Here is a 23768-nt window from a genome sequence, read left to right on the forward strand (position 1 = left end):
GAAGCCTTCTACGTGACTTTGAAGACACTGTGAGATGTGCATTGTACATGTAACATTATGTAGGTGTGAACGAAATGGTGGTAAGTGGTAATTACTAGCAGGCTAATGTTAATTCTGATTGCTAAGTGTTGAGCATTGACACTTTTTGTCAGTGTCACTGTCTAATAAGTCATGTGTAGAAGATAATAAGCAATGTCTATTTGTATCCGCTCACTTCAACTCACCTTTCACTTGAATAAATAAAAATAATAATAATAATAATAAACATATATTGGATCGGGCAATTATTAGATGAAATAATTGAAAGATTCCTCATTTTGAAAACAATCAGATGGTGGCACATCAGTTTGTTTTTTGTTTTGTTTTGTTTTGTTTTTATATTTTTTGAACCACAATTCAAAAGCAATGTCTGGTTTTTCTGGTAGATTTTCATAAAACATTCTTGTTTTGTCAGATTCAGTGTGACTAATGTGGGTTTTTCTTTCACTACCTGAGGGGTACCAACAATTGTGTCCACGTGTGGAGAGGCATGCTGATATTGCTAACATTATGCATTATTATGTAAAATGTATTAGACAGAATCCTGTCAAATGAATGATAAGTGCATACAGTATTTTCTCATGTATGTACAGACAGTGCCTCGATAGCAACATGCATAGTATTTACCCATGCAAGATAGGCTGCAGGTGCAGGATGACTTGAGCCTTATGGTTGTTGCCAGTGGACCCTCCCTCCTCTTCCTTCTCCATCATGAGATCCCCTGCAGACACAATGACCTCAGCACCCCTCCTCACAGAGCTGCACGCACAGAGGCCCAGCCACGCATGTTAACAGTAGGATTTAGACCAAATAAATGCACGCACGCACAGACGCTAAATTCACGCACACACACAATCACACACACATCAATGAAAGCCCCCCCAGCTGCGATGTTTGACATGCAACCGGCATAGAAAATGAACCCATAATGGGGTTAAAATGGAATAATCCACACATGAACTGGTCTTGTTTCACTGTATAAAACAAGCCTATGCATTAAGGTAATGTACACATGTGCAGATTGAGACCAAGCCAAAATGTGTCCTGTAAAAAAAAAAGCTGTATGATTTAACATACAAAAGCAAGATGGCAATCAACAGGTGAAAGTACACTGTGTGTGTGTACATATATATATATATATATATATATATATATATATATATATATATATATATATATATATATATATATATATATATATATATATATATATATATATATATATACATGGATAGATAGATAGATAGATAGATAGATAGATAGATAGATAGATAGATAGATAGATAGATAGATAGATAGATAGATAGATAGATAGATAGATAGATAGATAGATAGATAGATAGATAATGAGTATACCCATTACGGTAATAATTAAGCGTTTCAATTTCGAGACACCAAACATTTAGAGAATATTACAGGATCAAATGTCATAACAAAAGTAATGCCACTCTAGGTATACTGTTGTATTATATAAGGTCAAACGTGTGTCATGCTCCGAGGCATATTTCAATCAGCTTTATTTACTTGAAGTTTAGGAAAAGGCAAATAACAAAAATATGCAAATAAAAGTGCAATTGAATCTGTATTTACAAGAGAGGCAGCTGTTTCGATGTCCCAAGATCTGGGAATTGAATAACATTTGTTTCACTTAGACCACAGAGCTATATGGATGTTATACAGTGGCAATTTTAGCAAACATATCCAAAATATTAATCTTAGTGTAAGACTGTATTGTATGTTTTTTAATTATTAGTAGTAGTAGTAGTAGTATTAGTAGGACATGTACTGCATTGGAAATATCTCTGTAATAAATAAGGGCTAGCTGCTTTAGTCGACCACATGACTAATTTGATCTAAAAGTTTGGAGGATGCTTTTGTGCAGTATGGTCCAAACTACTACTGTGTAAAGGAAATGCTCTCTTTCATAAGACAACAACTGACAGTCAGCGTTCCTTTTGGAATTATTTTCACAACACACAATGTCAGCCATGCAAAAAGAAACAGCCTACAAAGCAACCAAATACGAATGAGCAAAGTGGAAATTACTAACCGTTTACGCAAAAATAAAATGGGCCAAACGCAAAAGCTCCAACATAGCCACACTAGCAAGTAGCCTGAGCCTGAGCTGAGCCGTTGCGTGCCTCCCTCACACTACTTCACCCACTCAAACTGACGTCTGCTGGCGCGGCGTCACGCACAGCCCGGCACGCACGCTGCAAACGAGCGCACAAACCCTCCGCGCAAACACGCGCGCACACACATATTCAAAACGAGGGAAAAAAACGCAGACACCCAAACAGAGCACCTGCTACTTTGAGTCAACGTTGTCTTAGTTTGACTTACCGTTGTTGAGCGGGGCACCCTTCTCCTCATCCTCCGCCGGCCAGAGAGGTAGGAGAGCATGCGCCGTGACGCGTCCACGCTCCCCGCACTGAAGGCAGCCTTTGCCTGAGAAGCATCTGTCCCGCTGTCACGACAAGCGGTGCGCTCGCACGCGATGCTGTGTAAATCGGTCAAATTACTCTTATGTGCTAGGGCGCCGCTTGATTGGCGCGCCTCTCAGCCCATGGCCGATCCGCGTCGAAAGACACAACGTGCAAACACACACTTACAACACGCGCGCGCGGCTTGTGCGCTCTAAAAAGAAAACCTCATAAATGTTCAAATGAGCCTCGTGTGGTTTGTAACTTCTTTGTTTTGGAACGTCCCTCTACAGGAGACGTGCTTTTGTCAAAGGGTGACGGGGGCGTGTACGTGGATTGTTGGAACATGTCAACGTAACATACTTGCAGCCCAAACGAATTGTGAAAAATTGCAGTAGATCCGAGTTCAGCGTTACCGTCCATGTAAACAAAGGTAAACCATTAACAATTGAGCACAGACTGACCTCGGATCAGTTTGAACGTTTGCCCGCCTCTTCTAAATGGAATGCGGGCGGCGGGGTGACTGACAGCGCCGATGGACCAATCGCAAGTCGGGTAAGCACCTCGTGGCCAATAGTAAACACCCAATACTTTCTACTACAACTTTAGCTCACTCCGGAGAGCAAAACGAACACGAGAAAGAACGTTTCGGCAGCGCAAGCGGCTCTCCTTGCACTGTGCTTGCCTGCACTGAGCTCTGGAAACCATGAGAACAAAGTGCGAAAAACTCGGAGATCAAAGATGATATCACTTTTACTTGGATATTGCATCGCATTTAGCGCCTTTTCCACACGCGCCCGGGGCCAAGAGGGTAAGTTACGAATATTGAGTTAATTAGCTCAAATTCGGGTCTCGAGACTTTTTCTTTGGGAGCATACAAGCTAGCAACTGTTTGGGACGTTTAAACTTTTTTTTTTTCCTATAAATAATAAAGTTTTGTATTGTACAGACAAACTGTAAAACTGCCAATTTACTGTTAACTTTTATTATCCAGCGTCATCCAATTGTCAAGTCAAAACGTGCATTTTTATCAATTGGGATTTCCATGAGTGGTTATCACGTTTGCGCGCATTTTTTTCATATTGTAGTCATTTAGTTCCATAAGTAGATTTTTTTTGTTGGTCACGTGACACATTCTTAACATACTCTTCCCTTCATGTTTACCTGGAGCAATGCGTTTACCTTTCCCAGGTCCGAACGCTCAAGTGGAATTCGTACGCCACATCGAGAAGCATTATACCTTCATCACACTCGAGATTGAAGAGTGCAATCAATGTGTTATTTTTGGACGTCTCTCTGTGGCTTTGATTTCTTCACGCCGGCTGATGATTAACTTCACAGTCACTTTGCAATTGCTGGGAAACAGTCGGCTGTGGTGGAGCCCACGCAAAGTGGGAAATATAGTATTTCGTCTCGAGTGTTGAGTGACGGTGGCCCTTACACGTGGTATTTTATTGTATTATTCAGACCCGTAACAGAACTTTCTCCCACCGTGTCGTGGGAAAACAACTGTCACCCTCTGGCATGTAATTGTTACACATCAGATTAGTATCTGATCGTGGGATGATATATGGCTGTGTGAAAATGCACAGTGCTGGGCGTTGAGTTAATATTTGCAGTATCTTTGTGTAAAGAGGCTTTTTGCTACCTACGCAAGCTGTATTTTCCCCTCACCCCAGAGGTTGTCCTTTAGAAGCGGTATTTTTTTCTACTTTTTTTGTTACTGTTCTGCACTGCCACACAATGAGGGAATGATGCCAACCCATCACTTTTGCGCTGAAAAATGGTATCAGAACATTAATAAGGCAGAACAGCTTGTAATGTAAGCAAGTCCTACAGGTGAGCATCCCAGCTGCTTGTGTGGACCTGCGAGCCTGCCAGCAAAACACTAGAGGAAAATATGGAACAGGGTTTTTGTGTTTTCTAGTTAATAGCCCAAATAGGTCAAACCAGGATAAAATGAGCTCATGTTTTCATTGGAGAACGGCGAAGGGGAAAGATGATTTTGCCAAAGCGTTGCTCACTAAAGTAACCCTTCCACAATAAAGAGACATCCATGCTCGGTTGCCCATGGTTTACTGCATGTGGCAGTGGCATTTCCAGGAAATCCTCAGGGGCAAAAACAGAGTGGCGTGGAAGTTGGGGGCTGGTGTGTGTGTGTTTTGAAGACACAGGGTGAGCACAGAGGGTTATCCTGCAGTTTGGACTCAACATAACTTAAGCACCCTTATATGGAAGACGAGGACTAGGGATGAAGCTCAGACGGTGACCAGTGCATTTCTTAATCTTTTGACCATTCCTGAACCACTTGACGACTGAACTCTTGCTGCCGCCTCCGCAAAAGCGATCTCTGTGCGATAACGCTGGGAATTGCTCATTTATTTACTGTGGCCCACTGATGAGTTAGATTTCATCTAAATATTAGTGTCCCAGTCTGATTCGTGTGTTTGTCACAGGAGCAGATGTCAGTTCAGATCGTGTTATGAATCACCTTAAAAAGGAGCAGAAATAAAAATTTAAGTATTTAAACAAACCGTTTGAGTGGTTTAGCAATAACTATTGCTGAAATAGCAATAGTCATTGCTGATTTTCCCCTCAATATTTTGATTAATATGTGTTCATTTTTTTGAGGTCTTCCTGTGCATTTTAATCAAACATAAACAAATATTTGTTTTTTTTTTAATTTTGCAATAAAAAAATATCAGCTGTTTATGTTCAAGCTTAATCTAAAATGAACGCAAATGAACCATGAATTAACATGAAGGGCAGTTTATCTCCAAGTACAGTTGTTCGAGTTGAGTTGTTCTAATGGATAAAATGTTTTTAATGTATTATCTGGGTCTTTTTTAGTATTTGTAAACAGAGGTGTGTGGACCTTTTTATAAAGACTGTGTGACTGCTTCCATTCAAGATAGTTATAAATAAAGTGCAGTTTACTGCATGTGCTCTCAGGAAGTGTCTATTACCGGTAGACTTCTATTGTACACAGAAAGTGATGGTGATGCAGAAGTGGGAAAATCTTTCTCACGGCTGCTTTACATTTGGAACGCTTCCAACTCTTGCAATTTGTTTAGTTATAATATATTGTACTTCTCATATACCCATATAGTATACTTAATCTAGCTTTTATGGTTTTAGTGTTTTTGCAATACAACAAATACTTTAAGGAAGCAAACATAAATATCCCTGCAATTTACCCATTCGCTGAAAGCCATTTTAAAGAATTTGGACATTTTCAATATCCATGTGATATTAGGTACAGTGATTATAAATACACCGAGTCTACCATATGCAAACATGTACTTTGTCCTTTCTACCTTTTTTCCATTATTTTATAATCAGTAGTGGAAAAAAGTGGTAAAAAAAAGCATCTATTTCTCCAAGTGGACTTCAAATTGTGTTGATCTCATATCTAAATTGTGGCATTGTTGTTTTGGTGGTTGTGCATCAGTAAAGCTATTTCTACGTTAGACATTTACTTTGGAGCGGAATCATATACTGTCCTTCCACACCCTCCCTGTTGAAAAAAAATTGACTAGTACACTTGTCAATGGCAGTGAATGAGTTCATAAGAATAATGTAAATGTGTGACATTTTGCATTATTAAATTGAATAAATTCTGTGTACCTTGCAAAATAAATCAAAATATGGATGGATGGACGGATGGACGGATGGATGGATGGATGGATGGATGGATGGATAGATAATGAAATAAATACCTGGGATTTTGCCTATTAAAAATGTAAAAAATATTTTTGGGGGATTGAATGAGTTATTATACTATTTAAATGCTATGACTGACTGTAATTGTGGTTTTAACGTACAGTGGATGCCCTCATTATTCAGAAGAGCTAGTTGGTAAACTGCCAATTCGAGTGTTCCTTAAAAATGGCAAGGCAACTTCACTTGAATTGGTTTGCATCCACTTGCTTGAAAAAACACATGAGAAAGCGCTTCATTTATATTGTTTCAGGTGATGGCTGTGGCCATACGCTCCTGGGCACTGAATCCGGCACCTTGGCCTCACAGAATTACCCGGGCACATATCCGAGTCACACCTGGTGCAAATGGAAGCTTCGTGTCCCAGAAGGGCGCACGCTGCGATTTCTTTTTGGGGATTTTGACATCGAAAGTAGTCCCGGTTGCAGTAACGGCTCTCTCGTCATCGCAGAGAAAAACGGGCGTCCCGGCCTAGGTAAGATCTTTCACAGGCCCTGTACCTTCCTACTTTTCTCTTACGGCATTTTTGGTCTTTCCCATGCAATCGCAGACATCCCCCGTGCCAATAAACCCAAAGCATGCCAATCTTTTGACACATGATGTAACAAGCGAACTCAGAGACACAAAGGTTGTCTTGAAGGCATATGAATTTGGCCCTGCTCCAAAGGGATGATTGAGAAATCGATGATAGAAGAATTGCGCTGCGACATGTTTGTTACTGGATACCGTAGTACCTTAGTCATGACCGTAATGTTCTTTTCTCCCTGCCGGATTACTGTTCCTACAAGCTGTGACAGTCTACAACTCTTTGATATTACTCGCACTAATGTTCAGCGAGTGAGTTCGCCAACGCCCCGATCAGTTGTGTACTCATTGTAAACCTTTACCGACAAATGCAGTGGGTGGAGCCTCCTAAAAGTTGTACAATTTAGATATCAACCACAGAGTCAAAATTAGGAGTCAAAACCATAATTTTTCTCAGTCTTTTTCTCAGTGATGTGTGTATTTGGATTTTTCTTGGGCTTTTTCGTATAGATTACTCAAGCAATGGCAAAGAGGAAAAAGTGTATAGGCCTGCACAGATGGATAGCAATGCATACAATTCCAGACAAGAAATAAGCACATAATGATAACAACCGAATATATGATTTCCTTCACAATGTGGTATATGAAAGTATCAAGATTCATCATTACAATCATATTTTTGATTCTGTATATCAATGAGAGATACTTTATCCAGCTAATTCAATATTAAGTGCATAAACAAATGATTTTTACTTAGCACATGCTAAGGTTAACAGCATTTGGCTAATGATTATCATAAAGAGAAATTATCTGAAAACAGTACATACATTTTAATGTTTTTTTTAATTTACTACTTATATTTTAAATGGATACTAATCTTATTTAGCTATTTTCAGCAGTATAAAGTTAATTAATTACAGGAAATTAAAAATTAATTTATGAACTAATTTACTGTATTTGTAATAAATTTATCGTACTATTTATTTTTTCATATATTTTTACAATTCATACTTTTGAAACATATTTGCTCTAGTATTAAAGACTCCGGTAACAACCAATCAGGGCTCAGCTTGCAAATGTCACATGATCATACCCCAAAACAAACCAGGTGAACTGTGATTGGTCGTTACCCGAGCCTTGAGAACATATGATGTTATTAGTTGAGCATGAAAAATAATTATCAAATGAATTATGGACAAAATATTGAATTTTTATTGCTGAAAATGTCTAAACAAATAAAGTATCTCTTAATAGTAGTTAATGTCCCTTTTTAATCATTAACATTTAAGAAATTCACATAAAACATTGCAAACAAAAGCAAACTCTGTTTATTTATGAAACACTTTACAATTTTCGGGGAAACTTTTCTTAGAAGGGTTATATACCATACCCATCCACCCATTTTGCATCGCGTTTGTCCTCATGAGGCCCTCAGCCTATCGCAGGTGATCTTGAGGGTCAGAACACGACACCCTGGATTGGTCGGCAGTCAATATGCCGATATGTATAATTGAAAATATCCTTCTGCACGTTCACAGGTCCAGTGTGTGGGAGACTTAATGCATTACAAAAGAATTTAACAGTCGCTAGCAATGAAGTGACAATAATCTTTAAATCGGGGTCACATCGGTCTGGACGGGGGTTCCTGCTGTCCTACGCCACAGACCTTTATCCAGGTATGTACCAAACCTGCTGCTGAGCCCACCCACCAAAATGAGGCGCGCTTCTCTCCTATTTTATCGTAGTAGCTAGTTTTATGGTAACCCTTGTGCAGTATGAAGTGTCAATTCTTTGGACAAATTCTCCCACATTCTATTCGCAGTATCTAAGCCAAGTGATGGCACTTTTCTTTGCGATATCTTTACCCTTTCACGACCTTTTTTTTTGTTGATAAAAATAAAACTCATGGCATGTATTACTTGTTTTTAAGTCTAGGATACTTGGAAAATTAGTTCAAAAATCCCTACTTCCATAGATTAGGTTATAGGCCCTGGGATTTTTTGTCATATCGGTATTTTTACAATAATAATAATATATGAAGTGAAAATGATCACCAAACGCCTACAATACATAGCAGTCAATGTAATCTATAGTAACACACATATATAGCACATATTATCAATATATTTCCGCAGTACTAGATTATTAATACATGGGAAATTGTACAACACAAGCTACCTTGTTGACAGTCGGCCCAGCACAACTTGTTGTGTAGGGAAAAGCGTCCCAACAGGATATGAGAGGCTTAAATTGGTCAGGCCTTTTCAAACTTTGACAAGATGTCAACATCTAGGTGAAATTTCAGCTCCATGGTGTTTTTTTTTTATCAATGCTTCTCTTTTGATGTAGAAATCTAAGGATTGGCCAAAATACTGGACAAGTGTTACGGGGAACTACTGTTAGCTGCTTATCATTTTGTTTTGTTGATGATTAATTTATCACAACCACATTACAAATTTTCACGGAAAAATATCGCAACCACTGAAAATCATAAAAATGTTGTCTTTTTATGCTGCGATTTGATTTCAAACTCTCTTTTGAAAGAATTTGAACAGTATATTTTCAAAATATTTTTAATAAGTTTTCACCTTCAACAGAGACACGTCTTTACTTTAAGTTGGTCCTTGCCTTATGCTTTTTGAGGAAACCAGTTCCCATCATGTCAAAACAAGTACTGTATCTCTGGTTTCAAACAGCTTCAGGATACTCAGTAGTCAGTACATACACAGGAAATAATTACAGGATGTACTTTGTACATAATTTCTACAATATATAATTTGGCTAAATCATAAAATAAAAAAGTATTTAAATGATTAAATAATGAATTTGTTTCTTCTATCATTTTAGCTCTAACTATTCTCACAGCTTTGTTCTGTAGCTTAAAAAATAGTAGTAGGTATTAGGATTAGGCATGTACTACCTCAAAACTCAAGATCATGTCATATGGAAGCAATAACAAGCTATGTCTTGCTGCATCTCTAACCATTCCAAGAAATTTGGTATGATACACTTTCTATTCAAATAGTGTGCGTCTGTATGGTGATTTGAGAATTTTTTTACTGTATAAATGACAATAAGTGCAATTTATTGGAACAAATTTGAAAGTTCTGCCTGTTTGTACGTGTTTTGCTAGCATAGGTAAATGAACTGACATATATTATCATTAGTGAATAAATAATCATTTTCAGACCATTTTTCCATATATTTATTTTCCTAGTTACTTATACTCACGAGGGTTGCGGGCATGCTGGAGCCTATCCCAACTGTTTTTACACCCTGAACCGGTTGCCAACCAATTGCAGGGCACAAAGACAACCATTCATACACACAAACACAGCTAAGGACCGTCTAAGCTAACTTGGACCGTCCAAGATAACCACCATTCGGGTTTTGGGGAATGTGAGAGGATATCAGAATGCCCAGAGAAATCCCACATAGGCACAGGGAGAGAATGCAAACCCCACACGAGAAGGTCGTCGGCGGAAGTGAACTAGCGACCACGCATGTGAGGTGGACGTGCCAACTAGCCTGCCACTCTGCCGTTTTCACCCCAATTGGTTCAAATTAGATATGTATCTGTGGCTACAGTCACCAAGTAAAGACCTGAACGAGTTCTTGAGAATTTCAAGTTCCTACATTTTTTTTAAAAAAGTGCTTGAATAGTTTAACTTGCCCCAGATACCTGCTAATTAGTGTACACGACTGAAAAATCACAATCCCAGCAAGATTTGAATGCTCTGCACAACCCTAGTCTGAACACACCTTCTTAATAATGCATATTGTCATGTGAGCTATTGAAAAAAGTTTGACATGGTGACAAATTGTGTGCTTTTTTTTGTAACTTTGTACAAAGCTATTTGTAGTCCGTGTGTGTGTATTTGTCACAACTGATTGGCATTCAGAATCCGTCGCTATCATTGCTCAATGTGTTTGCTGGGAAAGCAAGACTGCTTTGGGGATGAATGCTGAGAGGCCTCTGGCTTCTTGTTCTGTGTGGATTGATTCTTCTCCTCTTACAACACCAAGAGCGCCAATGGCCATGTGACAACAGCTCATCGACATGACGTAGATTTTATAAGGCACATCTCGTTTCGTGAGACAGAAAGATATAGGGACTTTGTTTTTTTTCCTGCGTCATGTGAGTGGTCCGAGCAGGAGTCTATACTTAGTCTGCCCGGATGAGGTCATCCGGACTGCGCTGCGTGTATCACAGTTTCCTGTCTTCCCTTAGCTTGTTTGTGAAATCTCGCCATGTCTGGACGCACAAACCGCCGTCTGTTAGCTGAGATCACACGAGAGCCAGTCGCTGTCCGTGCTCGTCGGTCAGCGCAACAAAGGCCTTGCTCATCGCAGCACCGATGACCGCACATCCCCTAATGTAGCAACATTTGTAATACACTGGGCTGTCTCATGTCTGTGTTGGGGGGGGGGGGTTGTTATGTAAGACCTTTAATACATATTCACGTCTTGCTTTAAATCCCACTCTTCCTCAAATTCCTTTTTTTTTTCTATTGTTGCAGATATTATCTCTTGTTTACAGCGAGGCTCTCATTTTAGCTCGCCACATGTGAGGTTGGTGAATACTGCGTGTTTTTCATGGTTGTTCAAGAAGTAGCAAGAGTTGTTCAAGAATCTTTTGCTTTTTAGTGTATACTGTCCTGCCGGGTGCAAAAATGTGACTGGAGACATTTGGGGAGGTCACGAGCGCGGCTATCGAGATGTAAGTACATAACAGTTTTCAAACTTTTGAATAATACTGAACTTGACCGCATTCATGACCAGCTCTGTTCAAATAGATTTCTGACTTTAATAGCCATCAAGAACTGTGAATGATTTAAGTAAAAATTGTTCTTTGACATCTAAAGTCATCAATGGTAGTCAATGAGTTAATGCATTTGAGAGAAGTACAGTTTGAAGGTGTTTCCAAACTTCTGGCTGATACTGAACTTGGCCTCTTTCACTATCAGCTCAGTTCAAATGGATTTCTGACTTAAATAGCTGTCAATGGAAGTGAATGGTAAAATGCATTCACCGCCAGCCTAAAAATGGTTCTTTGACGTCTAAGGTCGTCATTGGCAGTGAATGATTGCGTTTGAGACCATTAAATTTGATGGTATTGCCAAATTTTTGACCGATACTGAATTTGAGTTACAGCAGCACTGAAGGAACCCAACTCTGTCATAAACAATTTTCATCCCATTCAATTCATCGTAAAATAAGACAGGCAGATTTAGTTGACCAATCGACTCAAACTAGCCGCACCTTCCTAAATAGAAAAGCAACCGGGATCCCCACAAATAAATCCTGGTATTTTGGGATCCTTTACAATGGACTTAAATATGTTACCGTAGCATATTGAACCGTTAAGTGGAAACAGAGTTTCAGAAGTCATTTTGGTGCGCAGGTGTGGACATAATGTGCCTTTGCTAGATTCAGGTGCTAAACTCTCAATGTTGAACTTTTGCTAGAGCTTTGTGCAAAACTGTTTTGTTATTTCCTTGTGCCATAGACATCGGTGCTTTGTAAGTCTGCCGTGCACGCCGGAGCGACGTCCGACGGTCTCGGAGGTCGCGTGAGCGTGAGCCGCGGGAGGAGCCTCACGCTCTACGAGTCGACCTTTTCCAACGGGATCCTTTCAAAAATGTCCGTAAACTACAAGTGTTAACACGCTCCAAATTGTAAAGATGTTCATTACTGACTTCTCTTCGGACAGGGGGTCATTATCTGAAAAGAAGCTCTTGTTCACACAAGGTACAGCCCGATGGCTTCAAGTCACATGTTTTCATTCTAACGCGTCTTACAATTTCTAAATATTATTTCTCGGCTGTTTATAAAACATTTCAGCACATTGAAACAACCTCCTTCCAGCATCCCATCCTTTCCTTTGATTGCTCAACAGAATGTAACAACGTCCTCCCGGTGTATGGTGTAAACGCCACATCTTTTGGGGACGCAGAAAGCCAAGAGCACCGACCGTCCTGGTCCACCAGGAATGTGCATTCTGGACACGAGGGGCTCGTCTGGACCGCAGAGCGGAACGATCCATCGCCCTGGGTGGAGCTCGGACTCGTAGATAAGAGCACCATCACGGGTAGGAATGGACCTAATTTTATGAGTAGAATAAGCCGTCTTTACAACCTTTTTCACTTGAACAAGTGTAGTCTATAAGCCACACCCTGATGAATATAGCAGCATGCTGTTCCTTTAAAAGCCAGCGGTGGACATTCCAAATTGGAACCAAAAGGAAGAGTTCTGTAATTGATCATTCATTTGAGTGTGTTTGTCACTAGGATTTGTTTTATACATTTACCTTTAAATTGATTCTTTCTAGCGGCGCCTTTAGTTCAAAGCGCAATCCCACCAACGAGCGTTTACATCAACACCACGGCTGTAGACCGAAAAGGGCTAGTTTCCAAACATACGATTGCTGCTAACACACTGATTTTGTCACTGTATTTAGCAACTTTTTAGATCCCTGTCGCGGATGTTCAAAACAAAAAAACTGAATAGTGACTCATTCCCGCATAGGAGGATTTCATGAGAAGGGTCAGTATGACAAGAAAAGGGTCCAGTGGAAGACAATCACATTTACAAAGATGTGACGCTCTTTCAAGCAGTATGTTGCAAAAGAGATGGGAAAAAAATTACTTTTGAGGGATGCTAATGTAAAAGCACCCTATCACTGTCACAATAAATTAAACACAGGCTCACATGTAGGACTGCAGCTCACCTGTATTTTTGGTATTCGGATATCAGAAACACGGAAGACCAAATAACATGGCCAAATATGAAAAATTCTCAATCAATACGTTTTAACTTCAATTTAAACTGAGCTCCCTTCCATAAGCAATTACCTTACCCTAGTGGAAAGGTTTGCATGTCACAATGATCCTACTGGGAGAAGGCCCTGGGGGGCGACCCATGACACAATGGAGTGACAATGCATCTCAGATGCCCTCTCTGGATCTTCTCGGAGGGGCTAAGGTGGCTGGGGAGAGGGAAATTTGGGCTTCCCTTCAAAATCTACTGCCCCTGCGACCTGACCCGAACCCAGATGAGTGGTGGAAAATAGATGGATGGATTCATGGATAAAATGTGCTTGGCAACACATTATGCTACTCTTGATAAACATTAGATTTTAAGACAAATATCGCTTCATAAAAGTCGGTCTATGAGACAAATTTCCTGTTTCATTGTGTCAACGTGATTTGTTAAATGTGGTCAGTAGTAACAGCATCAAAGTGAGCAGAGTAATTACTGTCTATCAAGCCAGCCTATGTGGAGCACTCCAGCACTGCTAGCTAGCAGCTAAATTTTGCTAGAAACAAAGCGGCTATAACAAAGCCGAGCCACTGGAATTCCTTGACAACAGGTGCCGTATGTCATTGCCAGTGTAATTAAGTCATTAATTAAATAATTAAGGCAGTGCCCCAAATGGGCAATTGAACGCGGTTTAGAAAAAACATTGTGTTGTTCGTATCGACAGTCTGGAGCGACAGTTTCAGTAGAAAGACGAATGAAGCTGTTCGGCTGCATCATGTTACAGGGAACAAATCCAAAATAAAAGTGTACCAAGGTATTTATGCCCTTATATATTTGGTAAACTTCAAAGATGGCCTTCGCATTGGGCTGGCGGCCTGTTTTGCAGGTATACACAGCATTAACATTTTTGTGTACACTAAGAAAAAAAATTATAGAGTGACTAAAGAGGGTACTTTGGTTTATGACAAAGTACTGTCACTATGGCAACAGAGGCGCAACCCAAATTTGTGCTGACCCATGCTAACACACTGGTAACATCATAAATAATCTAAATGTATGAAAACACTTCCAAGCCCTGAATACAAAATAATCAAATGTTAAACAGCAACCGAGCATGCCTGTGGGACCTAGATGATTGCGTGCCGTCGGTGACCTCGAAACGTTGCACGTGAATGGAAATTGAGAAACCGCTTATTTTTTAAAAAGAAGCGCTCCTTAGCGAGGCTTCACATTTGCTTGACAACTCAAAAAGATCAGAGGTGGTGCTTCCGATTTCTCGGTTAAAAAAAAAGTTTGACATTGTGAATGGCAAAACGTGAAGAGAAACAACATTGTTCTCTTTTCAGGAGTGATCACAACCGGATCAAATGAGAACCACATCAAATCCTACGTGCTACTTTTTAGCAGAGACCGAAAGAGCTGGAGAGTTTACAAAGATGCTATCAGCAAAGAAGAAAAGGTTGGCTTTGAGAAATGAACTGTTCTTCTTGATGGGGCATATCATTTTCTCCACGGGATGAATAAAGTCGATCTATCGTTCCCAAGGTTTTTGAGGCCTTTGCCGACGGTCACCCCAGAGTGCTCAACAGCTTGTTTCCTCCCGCCGCGGCTCGCTTTGTCCGCGTGCGGCCTCAGAGCTGGCGCGGCCGAGTTTCGGCTCAAATCCAAATCGCGGGCTGCCCTGTCAAGGTCACGCCCAGGTCTGGCTCACCTGACGGTACGTATAGCGGCCGTCTTTTTCAAGCTTTCCGTACTGTTACTGATCTGCTTTTCTTGCCTAATAGAAATTCCGTTCAGCGGAGCTGATGCGGCCACTCCAAATACGTCTCCTTGTTCCACAGAAAGTCCCGTTTTAGTGGAATCCAGACGGAGTGAGTGCATATACTGCTATAGGACTTATTGTGCACAGACTACAGCATATTGTAAATACAAATGACTTCCTTATGGCTATGCAGGGTCCGGTCAACCAGTCATCATCGCAGTGGGCGTGGTCCTGGGACTGATCATGTGCTTTGGATGTTTGTTGGCTGGAGTCTGGTGGAAGAGAAGGTTGTTTTTTGTTGTTGTCGTTGTTGTTTTTTTGTTAATATACCAGATTTTCGCCGGTATTAGCCAAGGGTTTTTGTTGACTTAACTGCAGAGAGTACCAGTTTTTTTTTTTCAGTAAGTCAGAGACTAGCGATTATTTGGATAAACAACTATTCTGCCAATTATTTTGTTGAATAATCACAGAATCAGAATTTATATGTTCTACTTTGGATGCCTTTATCCAAAAACATGTCATCAGTTCAATTAAAATTGAACAAATTATGATTCCATTACTGGTTAGGACCAAATCATGTGAGAATATAGGCCAACATGTTGATCTGATTTTCCAAGTAAAACCAAATGTCTCGTTTGGATTCAAGACAAATATAATCGGTCTGCTTTGATGGAGGACCACAGAAATTGGGATAACATGTACTGTTGAGAAGTGGAATTCCAAGCAATCGGACAAATTTAAATGAAAAATGTAGGTGTGACTGGTTGTTCTTCCCTGCGTGCCCTGCAATTTGTGAATTCAGGGAGCCCATTCTCACTCCCGATGTGGCCAATATAAGATGTTATTGTTCCTCTCACTATATTCTCAATGATTACAGTAATAAAACTGGCGCATACCACTTTGTTTAATCAATGTTAAAAGTATCTTGCTTGGCTTTGAGCTAGTGTTGTAATCACGAGATGACATTTTCCAGCCACTGTCTGTGGAGGGAACAAGCTATTTTATTGCTAACACCGATTAGAGTGCATTTCTTGCAGTCAGCTCAATTTAAAAAAATGTTTTGAAAACAAGAATATTTATGGGCCTTATTTCATATGATAAACTTTGATAGTCTCGTTCTCGTGGGCCCAATCTCATTTCAGCCCATCCCTAACAGACATTATGCAGATTTTGTCAAATTGTTATGTGATGGTTCGCGTTCTTTTCACGCAGGAAAAAGGCTTCCCAAATGAAGTACTCGGTGCCAACGAGTAAGTGTGCCTCTTCCCTTAACTTGACGCCAATGTTGTTTATCGGGGTTAAAGAGTAACTGTGATTTATGTTCGGCAGGTTGCCACAGTTTCCAGGTTAAAGCTCTCCCGTGTCCTCCATCAGAGCTCATCTCATACCCTCTGGAGCGAAATATCCACGACGACCTACCGAGCCCTCCACTCAATGGTCAGAATGATATCAGTGATGTGTTTGTTCACGATGCTATTTCCAGTTCTTTTTGGACGGCAAATGCTTTCTTGGTTTTTCCCGCTGTAAGCAGGCCGTCACGGGGGGGGCTTCTCGGCTCTCTCCGCGGGCTTTCCATTCTTTAGCTCGTCACCCAGTCACAGTTTAAACATTCCTTTCTTTGGCCCGCAGAGCCCCTCTGAAAGGGACCCTTTAATTGGCGCGAGATAAAGGCCGCTCAGCCCGAGCGCGCCCCGCCTCCCACCAGTCCTCCCTGCACCCCTTGACCCCCGAAAGGGGCCCCCTCATTGAGAGTGATAAACAGGACTGGGGGGGGGGGGGCGACGCTAAAGACAAAGCGGCATCCGGCGCAGTCTGTCTAATTAAAAAGTCTCATGGATTGAGGCCGTTGTAGGTTTTGTGGGGGTCTTGGCCACTACCACTTCTTAGGCAGCAGAGTAGGCTCTTCACAAGAGTGAGTTTTGGGAGGTGGAGTTTATTGGTGGCCTGGCAGCAAATGAAGATCACTGTTCAACTGACTTCCTTCGCATGGCAGTGAGAGAAACGGTACACAGAGGCGGGCACTCCATCAATACTGACGGACTGTCACGGACCGCCGAATGGCAAAAAACATTTTTAATATGACTGTGTCACCTGACACCGTTGGTAATGGTTTATCACCCGGGTAAATCTTGCAAATTTCTGACAAATGTTTTAATCGCCATATACTTCAGAGCACATGCTGCAAGTATACATACATGCACTCAGGAATAACTGACTTTAAGAGTCATGAACTGAAATGCATACTGTACACAATCTTGCTTAACACATTCATTGGCCTAAAGTCAAAAGCAATGTTTAGAATTAAGAGATTTTTGTGCTTTTTAAATGTGATTTGAATGACTAAATATCTTGCACATATTTGAGCAAAGCATTCTGGGATGCCTGGTAGGTGACGGCATTCAAGTAACCAATGGGCATCGCAAAGTGACATCTTACACCAATGTGTCCTTAGCCAAGAAATGCAAGATCGAAAAAAATTATCGAGTAAATTAAGCTCAACGAACCTTGCTTTTTACTTGTAGTGTATGTGACAGATGACGTGTTCAAATGTGTAATTCGTTCTGTGCAATGATTTCTGTAAGCAGTTTTAAAAAGAATATCCCAATTTCAACAAAGAGCCTCTGCAAGTGATTCCTACAAACTGCTAGATAATTTGCTTGCAGTCTTCTCAATGAAAAAGTATGAAAATGGAAAAAAGTATATTACGTATTATTTCACACTACAAATTTTGCCAAAAATCTCCCGAGACATCTTGTCTTGTGGGATTTGTGTTTTGTCCCATCTGTGTGGGAACAGAAGTGGTAGTTGATTGATTGCTATTTTGGTCCTGTAGCTGCAAGGGTTAAGTGGCGACAAAACTGCTAATAATACATTGGCAGCCTGTGCGAACTACGCTGGCATTATCATGCTTGTCACATCATCACTTGGATCCTACTTGTTCAGATGATCCAACAGAATTGTTGTGAAGCCTGTTTCTGAAGACCTACCTTCGTACAATGACTTCCTTTTCTTCACGTCGCTTCGGAGAGGCCGCCACACAAGCGAGGGTGAACCATCTTGTCGAAATCGTGTCATCTTGGGAAGGTTACGCCAAGTTATAGCTGTTTACATCTTGTTTCCTGACTCTCTCTTTACGTCTTCAACATGTAAATGAAAGTGGATAAGGAAAAAAATGGACTGAGGTTGGCTGCTGTCACGCACATTTTCGTTTGCATCAATCGTTCAGCGCGCAGCTGGTTATCATAATCATTGAGCCCTGAGGTATTTTAGGGCTGTATACAGTCCGCCGTTTATTTATTTTTGCGTCCTGATAACAGGAGTTTACATGATTTTGTAGGTGCTGCTGTTTTGGTCAGCAGTCAAATGAGCTTCACAGTTAATGTTATAATATTGATTTCTGTAAAACAGTGATTACAAGTTGAGGTTGGGCACTTGCTAAATTTCTAAGAAGCACTTAGTTGAGGGAAGCATTTATTTAACCCTTTACTGGGCAGAGCGGGTGCTTTTGGCCGATAGTCTAAACAGGCAAAAACGATCTTTATTAGGCCCACGTTTTTCAATTTCTAAGTCCGACACAGGCAAGAATTTTCAGGATTTTAAAGAAATTTAGGAGTACGTTAGAATTTAAGCAATGGCTGGTACGGATGCTTTTGGACGTATTGACTATTTAGACTATCGGCCGAAAGTGGTCGCTGTGCCTAGTAAAGTGTTAAGCTAAGTGGTGATGATGAACAATGACTGGAATAGATTGGGAATCTCTTAGTGGAATGAACTTCTCCCTTCAAGTGTTTATTTATCCTGTGAACAAATAAAGGTTTGAGTAAAGTTAATATGTTCACCTACGGTATTTTGACCACAAGGTGTGATGTTTTTGTAGACTATGCCCAGCCCGCTCTTGGACAGAAGGTGGGCTCTACATTCCGGCCCTCCTCGGACGAGGGCTACACAATCCCCTTTGCGCTCAGCCACTACGACTCCCCCAGCAACCTGCCCGAATATGCAGAGCCACTTCCACCCGAGCCCGAATACGCCACCCCGTTCGGGGAGCAGGAGTGCCCACCCTCAGCAGAGGGCACTCACGGCAACGCACGCAGGCACCCAATGTCTGCGTCGGCCGGTCCCTCGGGGAGCTACGACTGCCCCTCCCATAGGATGCTGGACAACGGCTACTGCACTCCCGCCGCCCACGCCAACGCACCACGACCAGCCAGCGTCATCTACGCCGAGCCCAAGTCATGTTACTCTTTAATGCAGCACTATGAGGAACCTTTGTGAGACCAACTCACAACAACTAAGATGGACCGAGCTGTCCGAAGTGGACCAAAGGCGACACGTAGGGATTTCCAGTTACACAAGAACCCAAAGTTGATCACACAGTGGGAGTGTGTCTGAAAGAACAAAATGTAAATAACACAATATTGCACCCCTTAAAAGCTCATGTATTTTTTTTTAATTATTGATGAAAGATTGTTTGTCACACTGCACTTTCATAAAACGGTTTTACAGCAAAACAAATATCGTGAAAATGCATTCTTATTTACAGTCACCTTTTCTTCCATCTGTGATGCACTGGGAAGTATGGTGGCCAACGGGCCATGTACTAAAACACCACTAGGTGGCTCTAATGAGATTTAAAATTGAAAAAGACTGGACGGACGTTTGTACAGTATCGAGTGTAATGTACTTAACATGCTTCAAATAAAATACTTTGACACATAAAGGCACCATAAACATGTTGAGATTTTATGTTGTTTCCATACTAGGAAAAAAAAAATATGTAAGAAGTTCCACGATTTTTTTTTTAAACAAGTGTACAAAAATGTCCCACACACAAACACGGGCTTTTTAATATATGAATTTAGTCACCTTTTATGTGCGGTAGTGGTCTTTTAAGATTTACATGAACATTCATCTGCAAATTGTGCTTTGTTGTTGTTGTTGTTAATTACAGCTGTTTTGCTCATTTTTATAGTGCAACTACTGGTTGCATAAAAAGTGCCTTAATTTGTAGGTCGTTGTAGTGTCATTTGGAGAATACACAACTAAAAAGGGTGAGAACATTTCACTTGTAAGGCACAACAAAGCTATTTAACATGCGAGCACAAATATCAAAAATTCATCACGGATCACAACTTTTGATACATAATGGGTTTTAAACCATTCAGATTCCTACAGATAAAGTATTGATGCCAGTAAATTGTGCTGGTTTACCTTATTGATGCCAGTAAATTGTGCTGGTTTACCTAGTAATGCTGTTGAATTCTTGCTAATACTTATCAGCAAAGATGCTCGAGCTCATATCATCTGATATTTGGATACAATATGGCATTTCCTACAAGTCTGAACTAAACAGTGGAACCCCTAGTCACACTTTTTTTTTTTTTTTTTTTTACGAACTGTACAGATGTTTTAATGAATATTTTGATATCAATGACTGGAGTAATAATAAGAATTTATGAATGAAAAATACGCTTTCCCTTTTGTTTTTTAATTTATTAATAAATTAATATTATGAACTAAATCTGTAACTGAATCTTAAGTTTATTTATTATTGCACTGTCATTTTGGAAAAAATATCCGGTTTAAAAAGTTAAATAAAATTTTAATAAAATAAAATATTCGTTATTTATTCTATTATTGTTCAACCGATTAAATGATCCGATCAAGAGCAAATCCACTGTACTGGATTGAAGAAAATTGGAGCCACTGTAACTTAAAGCAGGATTTTGAATTTTTAAATCTGTGATTCTTTTGAGCACCACAAGAGGGTGCATGTGTACCGCTAGCGGCAGTCCTAACACTTTTGGCAATCACTGCCATATATTGAACTAGACTATTTCTGCCTTTGGGTTTAAATTCAGTTCGTTGTTGTGTGCTTATACAGCTATATTGTTTGCAGTCATAAAACTATATCTAAGAAAAATATTTCGAAAACTGCCATTTCTTGTGAATGTTTGAAGTCCTTGTTTTGTTTTGATTTTTGACACACAGCATCATGCCAGAAAGTTATGGTTGGACCAGAATTTTGCGGACTTTGGAGGATCCCCTGTATTCTCTTGTGAAAGGTCAAGCAATATTTTTGTATTTTGTCAATACTTACTCTCCACCGTCATGGCTGACGCTCTCATTTGCGCTTGCGTCTTTGGGAGGCCCTTCCTCCGCAGAGTAGTGCGCCACATTCTGGTGTCTGTTCCGCGAAAGCGCGTCTTTAAAACGCAGCCCGCAGTCCTCGCACGCATAAACGGGCCTGGCGCCCTCTCCTTCCGTCGGACACTTGCCGACGTTCCCGCCGAGCGGCGGGAATCCTGATCGACTGGCACTCTGTGAAAGAGCGTTGACGTCGGGGCTGTGGGCCGCGTTCAGATTGGCAGGCGGGTAAGCGCGAGGTCGCCCGAGCTGCACACCCGTGGTCCCCGCCTGCTCCGGGACCAGACCGTGGACCGTTTGGTTGTGGAAACGGATCCCGGAGCGGTTGGAGAAGGCTTTGCCGCAAATGTCACAGATGAACGGTCGCTCACCCGTGTGGATGCGGATGTGAATCTTGAGGGCTCCGGATTGGGTGAAGCACTTCCCGCATTGGCCGCAGCGGTAAGGCTTCTCCCCCGTGTGGATCCTCTGATGGGCTCGCACCCCCGCCAGGTGAGGGAAGCCCCTCCCGCAGAAGCCGCAGGAGTACGGCCTCTCGCCCGTGTGGATCCGCCTGTGGATCTTGAGCGCGCCCGACTGGCTGAATCCCTTGCCGCATTCGGTGCAGGTGTACGGCCGGGCGCCCGTGTGAACATGGAGGTGGATGCGCAGGTTGCTGTGAGAGTTGAAGGTGCGCCCGCACTGCGTGCACAGGAACCCAGAGGGCTTGTGGACGTGCTCGGATCGTTGGTGCTGAAGCAGCTGCGAGGGTCTGGAGAAGGAGGCGGGACAGTGCATGCAGGGGTGCGGTGTCGCTGGGTGGTCCCGTTCCTCGGGCCCACGCTGGTTCAGGCGGGAATGCAACGCCGCCAAGCAGGGGAAGGGGGGTTGCGGGCAGGGCAGGCACGTGCTGATTGGGCAGTGGTGGTGGTGGAAGTGATGGTGCGTGTGACAGAAGGCAGAGCAAGGGAACATGGAGGAAAGCTGGTTCAAGGAGGCAAGTCGGGATGATGGCGGCATTTCCGGGGCGGGTCTGCTCTCAGATGAGCCGCTGGCTTCAGGGCAGGATTCAGGTGAGTCCATCGGGAGAGGAGGACTGGCGCTGGCGCTGGTGCTGGTGGAGCTGTGCTCTTTTGGTGCCTCAGAGTGCAGATGTGGGGTTGAGGCTTGCCTAGGAGTGGAGAAAGGGCAACTGGGGCAGGTGCAGACGTGGCGTACATCTGGCACACATAACAGGAGTATTTTATTGATTTCTTGGAATTTTCTGGATTTCTATAAATTTGATGAATAAACATCTAAATATGAATGCATATAATATACCAGTCTTTTGGACATTTGATAGGGAAGCTGAAGCATCAGCGACTGTCGAGCAATTAACAAAAAAAAAAAAAAAAAAGAAAATTGGGGGGTATATGTTTTGACCCAACTGTATTTGAGGTTAATGTGTTTTGTTAAGAATTTGGGGAGTTTACCAAAAATACACAAATGTATGTATGTCACACAATTATACACACACTATATATACATATATATATGCACATATACATATATATATATATATATATATATATATATATATATATATATATATATATATATATATATACATAATTATATCATTCATTTAATCATGTTTAATGAAAAACGGTCTTACACGTTTCCCCTTTAAAGAAAAACAAAATACAGAACAAAAAATCTTAAATCTTAAAATCTTAAAAATCTTAAATCTTAAATTAGTTATTGACTTTGAAAAGCAAATTACGGAACGTGAAAATCACTCTCGTGGTGAATAACGCACTGACCATCTCTGGCTTTGCTTTTCCTTAGCGCTGCCTCGGTCTTGTCGTGCAGTGGTCGCGCTTGCTGGAGCGTCTCCGCTCCCAACATGCTCCAGACGTTCAGAACGTCGGGCTGCTCCTTCGAGGTCATCCCAGACGACATCAGGAGATCGCCGATGAACTGGTGCATCTCGATCCAGTTGTTGTGGGCGTGCTTGGATGGTTAGATGGTGCAACACGAAGCAAAATGAGTGACACAAGTTAGCAAGCATGCATTGTTGTGAGGGGGGTGGGGGCGGGGGGTACTTACAGTGCCGCTAGACTCGCAACCGTTGTCTTTGTCCATCATTATACGCAAATACAACTGGTTTCAAATCGACTGCTTTACTTTGATATATATGTACAAGAAACGCGACGAATAAAATACGATGAACATCATTTTTTTAATGGAACTGTTAGCATCAATACCGCTGACAAGCATGTCGCGCTTCCGGGGTTTCGAACATGTGACCGGAAGTGATAGGGGTGTTGCGTCTGTTGAGACGTCAGACACAAGTATTTTGTTTTGTTTTTATATATAAATGCTATGATTTTTGAGCACTGTATCACATGATTAGGTATCTAGAGTAATAC

General features: G+C 41.3%; 3 protein-coding genes across 7 annotated transcripts in view; 1 reads left to right on the top strand and 2 right to left on the bottom strand.

Annotated features, from left to right (window-relative positions):
• Positions 1–3700, bottom strand: part of LOC148426687 (glucocorticoid modulatory element-binding protein 1-like) — a 15786-nt gene extending 12086 nt beyond the window's left edge. Inside the window, exons 1-3 of one of the 5 annotated variants that reach the window (XM_088410594.1) lie at positions 3627–3700; positions 2383–2539; positions 667–798 (exon numbers count right to left, since the gene is read on the bottom strand). In XM_088410594.1, coding sequence (XP_088266720.1) covers positions 667–752 — 86 coding nt within the window. In that variant the 5' untranslated portion in view covers positions 753–798; positions 2383–2539; positions 3627–3700. Of the gene's footprint in view, positions 1–666; positions 799–2089; positions 2348–2382; positions 2957–3626 lie in introns of those variants that run through there. The other 4 variants (XM_088410595.1, XM_088410592.1, XM_088410597.1 and 1 more) reach the window with 4 other exon arrangements.
• Positions 3066–20788, top strand: LOC148426688 (discoidin, CUB and LCCL domain-containing protein 1-like). Its single transcript, XM_088410590.1, has 15 exons — positions 3066–3273; positions 6436–6657; positions 8246–8383; positions 11228–11279; positions 11355–11427; positions 12217–12350; positions 12421–12458; positions 12607–12798; positions 14816–14928; positions 15015–15186; positions 15254–15340; positions 15425–15518; positions 16444–16481; positions 16561–16668; positions 19109–20788. Exons 1-15 carry the CDS (start codon positions 3204–3206, stop codon positions 19504–19506), a joined length of 1929 nt encoding a protein of 642 aa, XP_088266716.1. The 5' UTR covers positions 3066–3203; the 3' UTR covers positions 19507–20788.
• Positions 19659–23630, bottom strand: LOC148426689 (uncharacterized). The gene is made up of 3 exons (XM_088410591.1): positions 23446–23630; positions 23160–23349; positions 19659–22577 (listed from the first exon to the last, which is right to left on the bottom strand). Exons 1-3 carry the CDS (start codon positions 23482–23484, stop codon positions 21328–21330), a joined length of 1479 nt encoding a protein of 492 aa, XP_088266717.1. The 5' UTR covers positions 23485–23630; the 3' UTR covers positions 19659–21327.
• Positions 23631–23768: the final 138 nt, after the last annotated feature.

Source organism: Hippichthys cyanospilos, chromosome 3 (genome assembly GCF_059441005.1).
Source record: "Hippichthys cyanospilos isolate Australia breed blue-spotted pipefish chromosome 3, RoL_Hcya_1.0, whole genome shotgun sequence".
NCBI lineage: Eukaryota > Metazoa > Chordata > Actinopteri > Syngnathiformes > Syngnathidae > Hippichthys > Hippichthys cyanospilos.